Genomic DNA, 13,760 nt, shown 5'->3' with positions numbered 1-13,760 from the left:
AAATATGAATTATAGCTTAATACTAACATTAAAATTGCTTTGCCTTAAATTCATGAGTCAAGCCAAAACCGAAATAATAGAAATACAGGGTTGCAACCTGGATAATGCCTATGTCTCATAAATAAATTGGGGGGGAATAAATCATATTATCCTTTTACCTAAAACAAAAATGTTGCCTTCCTCAGAATAAGTTCTGCATTAAACCCTCAAACCAGGAGACTGCCAAAAATGAGAAGCTGATTCCAGGCACCTAATTCATAAATAGAGGCTTTCTTATTACCATGGATGGTTATAAATAATTTCCGTAGGACATATTTTCTGCCAGCAGTAACAGCATAATAAATCAAGGGTTCCAAATGTAATTAAAAATAAAGTGTTTGTCCCCAAGGTGGGAAGGCTGGCAAGGGAGTACACATGAGCAGGGGCTGGCCTGGTGTGGGGAGTGCCTCCGAGGGCTGGGGAGGGCATCCACCACATGGGGGGTTGGAGAGACACAGCCAGGCCAAGTGAGGAAGGTGTCACACTCTGGGTCAACATGGAGGTGGGCGGAGGGCCAGAGGTCACGTAGGGTGACCATGGAGGTCCATGGAGGCAGACTGGTTCTGAGTGCCAAAGGCTGTACAGACGAAGAAACGTGCCCACCACGGAGTGGGGGCAGCCAAGATCGGAGGTTGGTTATCTAAGGGGACTGAACTGTAAGTAAACAGCCTGCTGACGACAGGAGCCAGGTTTCCCACTTTCAGAGAAGAAAGTTATAAATACAGAAAGGGTGAAAACTAGAATGAATCCTAGTTGGATTACAATCAATCATATTGGTGTGAACCGGTGGTTTTCCATATACGTAAATATACAACAACACAAATACCGATGTAGGCCAAACACGGTGGCTCATGCCTATAATCCCAGCACTTTGAGAGGATGAGGCAGGCAGATCACTTGAGCCCAGGAGTTCAAGACCAGCCTGGGCAACATGGCGAAACCCTATCTCTAAAAAAAAAAAAACAGAAAAAAAATTACAAAAATTAGCCAGGTATGGTGGTGCATGCTTGTAGTTCCAGCTACTTGGGACCTGAGGATGGCTTGAGACCAGGAGGTTGAGGCTGCAGTGAGCCAAGATCGTGCCACTGTACTCCAGCCTGGGCAACAGAACAAGACCCTGTCTAAAAACAAAACAAAACAAAAACAAAAACTGATGTATGTACCTATTATGTTACACACACACATATTCATTCTCTAGCCCTGTCACCCAAACAGCAACAGCACACAAAGGGCCCAGATCTTGACCTCTAAATGCCCTTCTCCACCAGAAAGAACTAGGACTTCTGAGAGAAACAACTGATTCCTATGTTGGAGCATAAAACATCTTGTTGAGCCTGGAATTTTATGTTGTGCCAAAAAGTAAGGAAATACTCAAAGAATGATGGGAATAGGCCAGAAGAACAGATAAAATTCTACCAACTACTTAAAGAGGAATTAACCTGAATCCTTCACCAACTCTTCTAAAAAACAGAACAGAAAGGAACACCCCCCAACTCAATCTATGAAGCCAATATTGCTATAATATCCAAACCAAAGACATCACAAGAAAACTACAGAGCCGTATCCCTTATGAATACAGATGTAAAAATCTTCAACAAAATAGCAGCAAACCAAATCTAGCAACACATAAAAGCATCATACACCAAAAAAATATGGAAAGAGGGAAAGTAGGAATAAGCCCCGTGGTACTGGATTGGAATTAAAAGTACTGATTTGGGCTGTTAATGGTTTTTATTATATAGATAAATGCAGAAGGATAAATAAATGCTCATGTGTATAGGTCAATTTGCTGAGAGGGCCTAACCAAAGACACTCTAACAATTAGCTTACCAAGCACCCAGATCTTGGTTTCCAAATCCTACAAGCCACTAGCAGGAACCATGGCTTCTTGGAGAAATGGCTGATTCCACGCAGGAGGAGGGTAGGTGAAAGATAAGTCTAGAGCACAGTTGTGCCAGAAATGAAGGAAGAGCCCTAAAAATTACGGGGACACATCAGACAATGGAACCCGTCCACAGGGGTCCCAATGACCAGTCCACGGGAGTCCCAATGACCACGTCCCAATGACCAGTCCACGGGAGTCCCAATGACCAAGTCCCAGTGACCAGTCCATGGGAGTCCCAATGACCAAGTCCGGGACAATTTGGGTGTCAAATAATGATAGTAACAAACACCACTATTTGACTAAAACAGGAACTCCTGATTCTATACAACATAAAAACAGGTAGGTAGGTAGGTAGGTAGGTAGGTAGGTAGAAGACAGATGGATAAGAAGGAAAAGCTGTCTCTTGCAAAAGAATGGCAACAATTACATTCCAGAAGTAACAATAAATGTGAACAATGAAAATGTGACAACCACCACAGTAATAACGGATTCAGCTAGAATCTTTAAGATGCTAAAAACTGGGAGGTAAAAGTATGATGAGGAACAAGACATTGACATAATCTCAAAAGTATCTCCCCATGAGTACTTAACACACTTACTCATTTCCAGTGGAGAAACTTGGCAGAAACCCTTAACCAAGTGATAAGCTATCTCACCAATGATGCAGCAAATCAGCAATGTGTGAGTCCTAACGAAGGCACTAAAAAGAATTCTGCACCATTCCTGTCGTGTCTGTCAAAACGAAGAACCGAAGGACTGTTCCACACTGAAGACTAAAGAGGCAGCATGCAATCCTAGGTTGAGTGCTAGATCTTTAAGGATACTATTGGGATGATGAGCAAAATCTGAATATGTCTGTGGGTTTGAAAGTAATCCTGGATCAAGCTGCAGTCCTGATACTCAAGGAATACACGCGGAAGCAGTAAGCAGTGACAGGGACCGTGTCCTGCAGCAATCCCACAAATGCTTCGAAGATGCTAATCCCGCGGCATTCCCACAAATGCTTCAAAGATGCTAACAAGTGGACAGACCAGGTGAATGGGATGGGAATAGACGGTGTTCCACTCCTAAGTTCTATTTCTACTTCTGTGTACATTTAAGATTATTTCACAATACAAAGTTAAAGAAGAACACCTCTTCACCTCTTTGGTTTTGGTCATGGTTTCTGCAATGATGCTTGCGGCTCCCAGGTCATCCGTCACTGGGATAAACGGCCGAGCGGAGGCTGAGGGGGCCGATGGAGTCACTGCAGAGGGGGTCACTGCGTCCTCAGAGGAAACAATCTAGTCCAAGAGTGCACAGTAGGGGACGTTTAAGTGGAAAAACTCAACAACATAACACATTTCCTATGCAAGTCCCAAATGCTTTATCTAAAACGACTTGGGCTGTTTAGAATGTTCCAGATTTTACAGAGGTAACATGATGCCTACCCGACATAGCCACTACCACCCCCAGTCAGGCCTAGGACACTTGTGCAAATTCAAGCACATTCATATTTTCAAGAAAAACTATTAATATTCACAGCAGGTCACATGAACCAGACTAAAATGAGTTCACATATCTTCAAGTTGGTTCTTTCCCCCAAAATGTTACTAAAATTCTTGACTATCAGAACTTTAAGGTTTCAGAATTGCAGATAAAGGACTGTGAACTTGATTTAATGGTTTTTTTAAAAAAAGAAAGCCAATTCCACTTAAGCACTTTAAAAGCTCCTTTATGAGAATATTCTTCTAAGTAAAGCCAAAAATCAAAGCGGGAGGCACAGAAACAGCCTAAACTAAATGACAGAATTAGACTTTCCTAGACACAAAGTAACCCCCTTTTCCTTTCTGATCTAACATTGCCTTACGATTCGCTTTTACCTCTCTCTTTTCTTGCCATGGGTTTGGACTCAGTCTGTCTTCGATATCAACAGCCAGCATGCATTCTTCTCCATTCATGGGACTAGCCATTGCAGAAGCGTCGGAAGGGGCCGCCGAGGAGAACGAGGAGCACTCCACCGGGGCGATCATGGCAGCCGGCATCAGGGCCCCGACAACAGCATCTCTGTCAGGACACAAAGCCAGGCCTGTGGTGAGCTGCCCCTTCTCCACTGCACCACAGGAAGTGGCGAGGCAGGACTAGCACGCACTGAGGCATTTCCTCATTTTTACTGAATACATGTAAAAGAGTTTTGGAAAAATACCAAACATTATTACCATGTATCCTTTGGCTAATAGCTAAAATGTTTACCCTGGATCCTATTTATTTGAAAAACCAGAGTAATGGCAGGTGAAAAACTGCCAAACATAAAAACCAGACCAGAATGAGACTCTGGCTCTCCCTGAGAAAGAAATCTTCTTGGGCTGCTGTGAGAGCCTGAGGGCTGGATAATTGACCAGCAGGCAATTTTGTGTTTACTGAAAGCCACATACTCAGCAGCAAGGACTCAATGGCCTCTACTGAATGACTGTTTTTGTTCTGAGACTAATTTTCCTATGTAAGGACACCTGTCAGGTCCACATGTGTGATACATTAGTAGAAGGGCAACTTATCTAGGCTGTGGGAAAGCAGCAGAAAAATACTGCGAAATGCCACACTGGCAAAACTCAGCCTTCTCAAGTGAGCGAAGGGGATGCTAAGTCGTCTTAGACATGACTATAAGTTAGTATCACCTAATTCTTCTTTTCTTCCCCCAAATATTAATGGTTCGAGTCTACTGGTCAAAAAGAATAGTGAAAATGTTCAAGTTAGTTTTCTAATTCATATTTCAATGCCCATTAAGACACACACTAAAATATCACCAATCACCATCAAAGAACATGTGCCTTACAACATACAGCATTTAAAGACAATAATACAACATTCTTGGAGACATCTGATCAACGAAAAGAAAAAAAAAATCACAAAAACCCGAAGCTCACACAATTGCAGAATTTCAAAAATTAGCACAGAAGCCTACCTGGCATACATGATTTGCAATGCTGTAAGAATATGCGATAAGGCCTGCTGTTTGGCCAGATTTCCATCCAATGACAAGAGAATCTTGGCAAGAGAAGGGCGATTTGGCTTAGAATTACTTGCACCACTTATTTTATTACTGGCAGCAGAAGAATCGGCATCTGAAGGCACGCCTATAAGAGGAAAATAAAATTTGCATTGTTTTTAAAAATCACAGTTTGCTCTATTTCTATAAAATCTGACCTTACAGGTTAGTTCCAAAACACACTGCAATCTGCATTTTGCTACTTCACAGAGCACCTATCAGGCTCATTAACAGGCCTTCAGAATAAGAAAACCACTTATCCATACTTCAATAAAGAAGCTATTTTCAGCAAAGTTCCACTGTAACTGCAAAAAGATGTAGATGCTTTTATAAAATGCACTTACAACAGTTTATGTTATATACATATAAGCTATGAAAATGCTACAATAACTACCTGTATTTTCTTACCCCGGTAAGGCAAGACAAAAAAGAATACAAAACAACAAAGAGAGAAGATGTTCACTAATAAAGTCTCATCAGGCTCACTTCGCTGCGAACTCCCAGGTCTCAGCAGAGGGAGGGAGCCAAGTAGAGCTGGGACATGTGTCTATGTCAACTCATCCAAATTGATACACAGATTTAATGCAATTTCCACCGGAATTCCAGCAAGAGTTTTTGTCAACAGACAAGATTATTCTGAAATGTATATGGAAAGGCAAAGGAGCAAGAATAGAAATAGAAAAATAAGAAGGAGGAACGAGTCTACCCAGTTTCAAAAGTTGTAATACCATAACCAAAACTGTGTGGTACTGGCACAAGAATCAATGGAAAAACAGAGAACCCAGAAATAGAACCACACAAATATGCCTCACTGACTGTTGACAAATGTGCAAAAGCAACTCGGTGGAGGCAGGACAGCCATTCGGCATATGGTGGTGGAGCAACTGGACATCTGTGGGCAAAAAACTCAAACTTCAGCCTAAGTCTACACCTTATGCAAAATTAAATCCAAATGGAATGGATCAAGACTTCAGTAGAAAATACAAAACTATAAATCTTTTAGGAAAAAATAGGAGACAGTCTTTAGGAACTAGCACTAGGCAAAAATATACTTAGACTTGACACCAAAAGTATGATCTATAAGAGAAAAAACTGATGAATTAGACTTCATCAAAATTAAACACTTTTGTTCTATGAAAGGAAATGAAAAGACAAGCTAGAGACCAGGAGAAAATATTTGCATAACACACATCTGCCAAAGGACTAGAAACATCTAGAATATATAATGAACTCTCTAAACTCAACAGAAAAAAAAAAAGCCAATTAGAAAAGGGCATGAAGACATATTTTAACAAAGAGGAGATATGGACAGTAAATAAGCACATGAAAAGATGCTTAACATAGCTAGCCATAAGCAAAATATAAATTAAAACCACAATGAGATACAATGACCTATCAGTATGGCTACATTTTAAAAAGATGGTGAGGATATGGGAAAAACTGGATCATCCTCCACTGCTAATGAGAATATAAAATGGTACAGCCAGTCTGGAAAACAGTTTGGCAGTTTCTTATCAAACTAAACATAATTACCATATGACCAACCATCACACTCTTGGGCATTTATGCCAAAGAAATAAGAACTTATTTTCACATAAAGTGAATTTTCACATTCACCTGTATATGAATAACATGGCAGTTTTATTTGTAATAGTCAAAACCTAGAAATAATCCAAATGTCCTTCGATGGTTGAGTATTCGATGGAATACTGAACACACTACGTAATATGTAACAACTTGGATGAATCGCCAGAGCATTAGGCTGAGTGGAAAAAGCCAGACTCAAAAGTTATACATATAATGTGACACGAAAAGAGCTATACGTTAAGAAGATACTGAGTAATTTGAACCAGAAAGGAGAAGACGAGAGTCAAGCCTTATCTTCATCTACCCCAGAAAAGAAGACAGCACAGGAAGGCGAAGCCACTCGCCCCAGTTCATACAGCCAGTAACTAACACAGGCAGAAGATCACATTCCAGTTATTCATAAAAGCAGATGTTGCTGGAGCCTAAATGTCCCCTCCTGAGAGAGAAGGGGAAAGAAACAAAATATTTGTATGACAAGATGAGGTTCACTTTAAAAAAAAAAAAAAAAAAGCAATTGTACTTATTTCTACATGCTAGCAAAGAGCAATCTGAATATTCCCATACAGAAGAAATGATATTTTTAAAAGACCATTTAATAATCTGAAATTCTTAGAAATAATCTAACAAAAGATATGCAAGACCTATACAACACTGGGACTAGAAAACATTGCTGAGAGAAACTAAACACCTAACAAATAAAGAGAAACACTATGTTCATGGGTTAAAAGACTGAATACTGTGAATCCATCCTTTCCACATTGACTTACAGAATTAACGCAATCCACATCAAAATCCCAAGCAAGCGGTTTTATAAAAACTGACAAGCTCACTTTAAGTTATATGGAAATGCAAAGGGCCTACAACAGCCAAAATATATTTGAAAAAGAACAAAACTAAAGAACTGTTGCAATCTGAGTTCAGGTCTTTTATAAAGCTGTGGTAATCAAGACAATGTGGCATTGCCACCAAAATCCACAAATAAATCAATGAAACAGTACTGAGAGTCCAGAAATAGATCCATATATCCATAGACAACTGAATTCTGACAAAGGCAAAAGGCAATTCAGTAGGAAAAGCATAGTTTTTCAACAAATACAACTGAAACTACTGGACAATCATGCCAAAAAGAGCCTTTCAATCTGAACCTCCTACCATATATAAAATTTAATCAACTGGTCAGATATACATATCTAAAACTATAAAACTTCCATAACAGAACATAGAAAGAGAATCTTTATAATCTTGAGTGAGGCAAAGGTTTTGTAGACACAACATCAAAAGTACGCTCTACAAAAGAAAATGAATAAACTAGGCATCATCAAAATTAAAAACTTCTTATCTTTAAGATTCACCTGTGAAGAGAATAAAATGACAAGCCACATTGACAGAAAATATTAGCAAATTCTATATTAGGCAAAGGACTTGTAACCCAGAATATATAAGGAACTCTCAAACTCAGTAAGAAAACAATCAACCTATTTAAATACAGGAAAAGACTTGAACAGACATTCACCAAAAAAGGGATTTGATGCGTAAACAAGCAACATGCTTGAGATCATTAGTTACTAGGGAAATGCAAATTGAAACCACAATGAGATACCACCATACATCTATCAGTATAACTAAAATTAAAGACTGAACGTATCAAGGGTTGACAAAAATGTGGAGGATCTGGACCTCTGGAACATCCACTTTGCAAAACAGTATGTAGCGATCTTAAGAAGCTAGACATACACCTACCATATGATCCAGCCACTCCTCTCCAAGGAGTTTACCCAAGAGAATTTCAAATGGATGTCCATACACAAACTTGTATGGAAATGTCCATTAGCAATTTCACTTGTATAGTCAACTGGAAACAGCCTAAACATTCATCAACAGATAAATGGATAAAAAAATTGCATTTGTTTTCTTAATACTATTCAACAATTTAAAAAGAATAAACTATTGATATATGCAACATAAGTGAATCTCAAAATTATTATGCTGAGCAGAAAAAGTAAGGTTTTTAAAAAGAGTATATGCTGTATGATTCTATTTATAGTAAGCTGTAAAACATGCAAACTGGCCTGCCACAGTGGCTCCTGCCCATAATCCCAGCACTTTGGGAGGCCAAGATGGGAGGATTACTTGAGCTCAGGAGTTCAAGACCAACCTGAGCAACATGGCAAAACCCTCTCTCCACCAAACAAACAAAAATTAGGCAGGCATGGTGACATGTTCCTGTAGTTCCAGCTATTCGGGAGGCTGAGATGGAAGGATCACTTGAGCCCAGGAGGTGGAAGCTGCAGTGAGCCAAGATCGTGACACTGCACTCGAGTGAGACCCTGTCTACAAAAAAAAAAAACCTAAACAACAACAACAACAAAAAGAAAACATGCAAACTGATCTATAGTGACAGAAATTAAGTTGGTGTGTATGGCAGGAAGGAGCAGGGGAGTTAAAAGCAAGAGGGGTACAAAGGGCCAGAGAGAAATGCTGGAATAGTGTATGAGTTCATTATCTTTGACTGTGGTGATGCTTTCATGGATCATACATATTCCAAAGTCGATCAAAATGCATACTTTAAATAGGTGCAGTTTATTATATGTCAATTATAACTGAATAAAGCTGTTAAAAAATACAAAAGAGCCCAGTACAGTGCCTGTACCTCTCAGGCAGTTATTAGGAGTCCTGTTTACACAGAAGGACAGCACTGTGAGTTTACCTGATCATAAATACAAGAATCAGCAACATACTTTCTTCTAAAATTTTCATTCCAGCATGGATAAATCGCATGAGAGCACACCAGAATTCTTCTGTGTCTTTAGATTCATAATGCAGTTAAGATGGCACTACAACCTCTAATGTGTTGGCACAATTAAATAAATCTATAAGGTTGCTGTAACCTACAGAAAAATCTCAGAGAAGATACAAATCTGTGTTACCTAAATAGGAAGCACCTAAAGGGTCTCTTGCAGTCTGAAAGAGGACAGGCTCGTGGACAGAGGGCGTGGCCACATCCACGGTTGTCCACGCCACACTGTGGGATGACCCGCAAGCCACGCGCGTGATCTTCTGGCCTTCTAAGCCTTGCACGAGTGTGGGCTTCCTGTTAACCGTGGTCGTGCCATTGCCCTGCTGGCCGTGGTCATTGTCACCCCAAGCATACACCTGTTTACGAGGGGAAAAATGCTTATAATTTTTCAACATTTCAGGACATTTTCTTTAATGTAATTTTTACTTCAAAATGCTTAACGTGTATGCCACGGTAGTTGAAAGAATTGAGTTCTTAAAGGTAAAAACAAACCATTTCACAATCTTTCAAAATGGCATCAGTGTACTACAATTCTGAAGAAAATCTAACCATGAAAATGCTTGCTAATACCTATAAAATGAGTATTTTCTTAATATTAATCCAATTCTGTTTTGTTGCAAGACACACAGAAGGTCCTCTCTTCAACTAAGTGTAATAATTTTTTCCCTTTTATTTTGCAAAGAAAAATGACCAAAAACAATATGCTCATTTTTCAAGTAAGTTGCTTCTTGGCCTTATAGAATTATAAAGTATAATTCATTTTGACTAAAATACAGTAATGGTAATTTTGTTTCCATAAATAAAATTTAAAATTGAATATCCACAAGCCAGTCATAGCATACGCTTCTCCAAGCAGAAGAGAGTGTAACACTTGTCAGGCACTAGCTCTGTCTCTAAAATGAGGCATGAATCCCACCTCACCAGTTAGCAATTCTCTAAAGGAAAGTCTTGCTAATACCTTGAGTAGGAGCATCTTCAAGAATAACAATCTTTCCACACACTTTTCACGTGGACTTCAGAGTAGGAACGTCTCTTTTCTGAGGACCCTGCCCCCAACCCCTGCTGCAGAGCGGGCAGATACACCAGGGGGCAAAAGGGACGGATCCCGCCCTCATGGTTCTCCAAGCAGTAAGACTCAGCTGATTTCATCAACAGCTGTGATTTCAACAGGACGAAGGCCGTGTCGTGACCCCCACTCCCCACAAGTCAGGATGGCACACCACCCCCAGGCCACCTGCAGCCTTACCTGCCCCGAGTCCGTGACCGCCAGGCAGTGCAGGGCCCCGACAGCTACATGCACGATCTTCTTCCCTCTCAGCCCCTCCACCACCTGCGGCTTCCGCACGTGCACGTCAGAGCCGTGGCCCAACCTGAAGTAATCCCCCTTTCCCCTGAGAGAAGGCCCATGGTGGAATGTTACAATACGGTTATGGTCTGACAATGCTATACAAGAAGACACTCATTGTCTCACATCTTTCACAGCCAGCTCAATGACATCACACACAGCACCCAAGGTCTTTGAACTTATATTCAAAATCATACACCATTAATTCAAATTAACTTATTAAGTCAGCAGCAGGCAAATCAGCTCAACTTGGCCTCCATCCCTGACTCCCCTCGGCCATAGAAGGTCCAACCCCCGTCTCAGTCCTACTCCACTCAAGCACCATAGTCGTAGCTGGAGTCTTCCTACTCACCCGCTTTCACCCCTTAGCAGAAAACAATCCACCCAGCTGAGAAAAACCTTAATACCTTAATACATATTTTACAATATTTAAGTTACTGTTGTAGGTTTTCATATAAAGAGACTGAAAATAAGACACACTACTGCAAACACCTATCCAAAGTCCTATCTGGTATACATCTTTCTCAAGCTGCCTCTGGTCATGACATTGGCACTGAGGCCTGACACACCATCCAAGGCCAGTCCAGGCACCTGCTCTTTTGCATATTAATAAAATAAGCTTTTACAAGAAATATATGTTAACTTTTTCAGGATCAAAGGATACAGAAGGCTATTTTGCTCCATTTTATCCTTAGGCTTCAGCAGAAGAAACCCTTCCTATAAATCTCACCCAAACAGGAAAGGTAAGTGGCCTAAAATTTTTCTAGTATTTTCAAAATGACCCAGTTACAATGGGAAATTTCTTCTTGTACTATTGTCACTAATCCCAACTCAATATCCTTTAAAGGGCAAAGATGCATGCATAAGTAAAAAGAGGACAGGTCACAATCACGCCGGGGTGGGCCTGGGGCGAGGCCCAGGTTCCCTGCACGCACCTGCACAAGCACACACAATGTGACAGGGAGGATGTTTACGTACCATGTCCACACCACTCCAGACTTGGTGAGCGCCAGGGAGAACTGAGCTCCACACTCAATCTGGCACACCCCCTGTCCATTTAGTCTCTCAATGTTCTGGGGAATGTTACAGCCTTCACTTCCGCCCCGGCCCAATTTTCCAAAGTCACCATCACCCCAGGAAAATACCAAACCTAGGTTTAAGAATATACATATACTTCAGGCCAGCGTTTCACATCATTCCTACCCACCCAGAAGCAAAGAATCATGCCAGGCACTCACCTTCATCGGTCAGAGCCAGGGTCTGTGCGTCTCTACTCCCACATGCAACCTGGATTACTCTGTGACCGAGAAGGACTTTTACCTACTCAATTACAAATTTAAAAACAGAATCAAGCACAGGCACGGAGAAAGCAAGGGATTTTCCCACAGATAAAGCCAACCATGTACACATCTTTATGAACTTTCCTAGACTCGAAGCTTATTTTCTCTTGACATCTTCAGATGGTAAGCTTTCTGCAAGCAATAAAAATGTGTATAATCACCATTTTGGGCTTCAGCTGTGTCGTATTATCCCCATGTCCCAGCCGGCCGTACTCGCCGAGGCCCCAGGTGTACAGTTCTCCACTGGATGTGAGGGCTGCGCTGTGCGAGCTCCCACAGGCGATATCCCGGATACGCTTGGTTTTCAGGGCCTCGATCAGCCTTGGCTTGTCACAGTTCCTACAACAAGATGAAATCAGCTCCCTACAGTCAATCCATCCCTTCTTAGAGATGAAGGAAAAAAGACATCTATACTGATCCACATGTAGTCAACACAAGATCCACAGATCAACTATCAAACCTTAAAGCAGAACCGGTGAGACCAAAACACAAACAACCGTGTTAACAAAACTTTGTTTAAGATCCATTTCCATAATCTATTCTATTCTAATTTTCTGCAAAATAACTCTCAAGAGTATCAGTCAGAAACAGTTTCTTATTAGCAAATGAGACCAAAGAAAGTACCCTTACATTCTGCTGAAGTGTCCAAGTTTTCCATCGTCACCTTCGCCCCATGAAAACACTTTTCCATCGACAGTTAAAGCCGTCGCGTGCCGGCCACCTGCAACATTCAGAGATGTGCGGATTGCCAAAGGGCAGGGAACAGAAAGCCCACAGCATAGCTCCCTATTTTGCCTGGCATATAGCACACACTCAATGAGTGTGAGCTGAATAAATGAGTAACTCAACAGGATCAACAGTGGAGTTAGCAGGAAAGCTTTCTGGGACATATGTGCCAAATAAGTGAATTTTTACTAAACTACAAATTTTTAACTCTAGAAAGAATGTGCAAAGAGGCAAAATAATACTGATTATTAACGGGGTTCCTATTATGTTAAATACATGAAAAATCAAAATTTAGATGAAAAAAGTAAAAATAATTTGTGATTAGACAAAATGTAAAAATAGTGTCAATTTAAGCTTGTGAGAACTGTACCTCAACGTGAAATTATTCAATCATTTGCAATTAATGCAATATATTCACTCTTCCCAAAACACGTCAGCTTATGCTCTTTCCCCAGCATGGAATATTCTCAAAGTCCATACAACCTGCCTCAGGATTAAAGGCATGACCACTCCTATACAGTGAGTTCCTGCCAACTCCTGGGCTTTGAGAACATCACAGCAGACCCGGCTTCTCCCCCCAACCCTCATTCTCCCCCTTCCTTACCAACAGAACCCCCATGTTAAAGTGCTTAGCTAAACACCACTTCCCAGCCTCCTCTGCCCCCAAGAGATGGTGACTGAAATGAGTGGGGCTTCGGAGGGGCTCTGGAGAGGGGGCTGCGTGGGTGGGAGGGCACACTGTGTGGTGCTTGCCTCTTCTGCCAGGCCTGCCAGGCCTGGCCCTGGACTCTGGGGGCCAGAGCTAGTCTAAGACCATCTTCCCACAAAGGTGGACACAAAGGACCAGCACTCCTCATAGACACAGCCCTGCTGGTTGGACTCTGACCCCACCTCTGGACTTTTACAAAGGAGAAAAGTCAAACTCTATATTGCTTAAGCCACCATGATTTGGATTTCCTGTTATGCAGGTTACACTGAGCCCCGTTCAGCATAGGCATGAACTGAGTTAGAACTTT

The 13,760-nt window shown here is 41.2% G+C and overlaps 1 protein-coding gene across 19 annotated transcripts in view; it reads right to left on the bottom strand.

Moving 5' to 3' along the window:
• The window catches only part of HERC2 (HECT and RLD domain containing E3 ubiquitin protein ligase 2), a 299,653-nt gene that overhangs the window by 55,522 nt on the left and 230,371 nt on the right, over window positions 1–13,760 (bottom strand). For all 19 annotated transcript variants that reach the window (XM_063716530.1, XM_063716528.1, XM_063716533.1 and 16 more), the window contains 9 exons: window positions 12,649–12,739; window positions 12,180–12,357; window positions 11,917–11,998; window positions 11,657–11,828; window positions 10,580–10,724; window positions 9,464–9,689; window positions 4,866–5,037; window positions 3,787–3,970; window positions 3,067–3,207 (listed from right to left, as the gene is read on the bottom strand). In XM_063716530.1, coding sequence (XP_063572600.1) covers window positions 3,067–3,207; window positions 3,787–3,970; window positions 4,866–5,037; window positions 9,464–9,689; window positions 10,580–10,724; window positions 11,657–11,828; window positions 11,917–11,998; window positions 12,180–12,357; window positions 12,649–12,739 — 1,391 coding nt within the window. The remainder of the gene's footprint in view (window positions 1–3,066; window positions 3,208–3,786; window positions 3,971–4,865; window positions 5,038–9,463; window positions 9,690–10,579; window positions 10,725–11,656; window positions 11,829–11,916; window positions 11,999–12,179; window positions 12,358–12,648; window positions 12,740–13,760) is intronic.

Source organism: Pongo abelii, chromosome 16, assembly GCF_028885655.2.
Source record: "Pongo abelii isolate AG06213 chromosome 16, NHGRI_mPonAbe1-v2.0_pri, whole genome shotgun sequence".
In the NCBI taxonomy this organism is placed as follows: domain Eukaryota; kingdom Metazoa; phylum Chordata; class Mammalia; order Primates; family Hominidae; genus Pongo; species Pongo abelii.
This window is presented reverse-complemented; position numbering and strand designations above follow the sequence as displayed.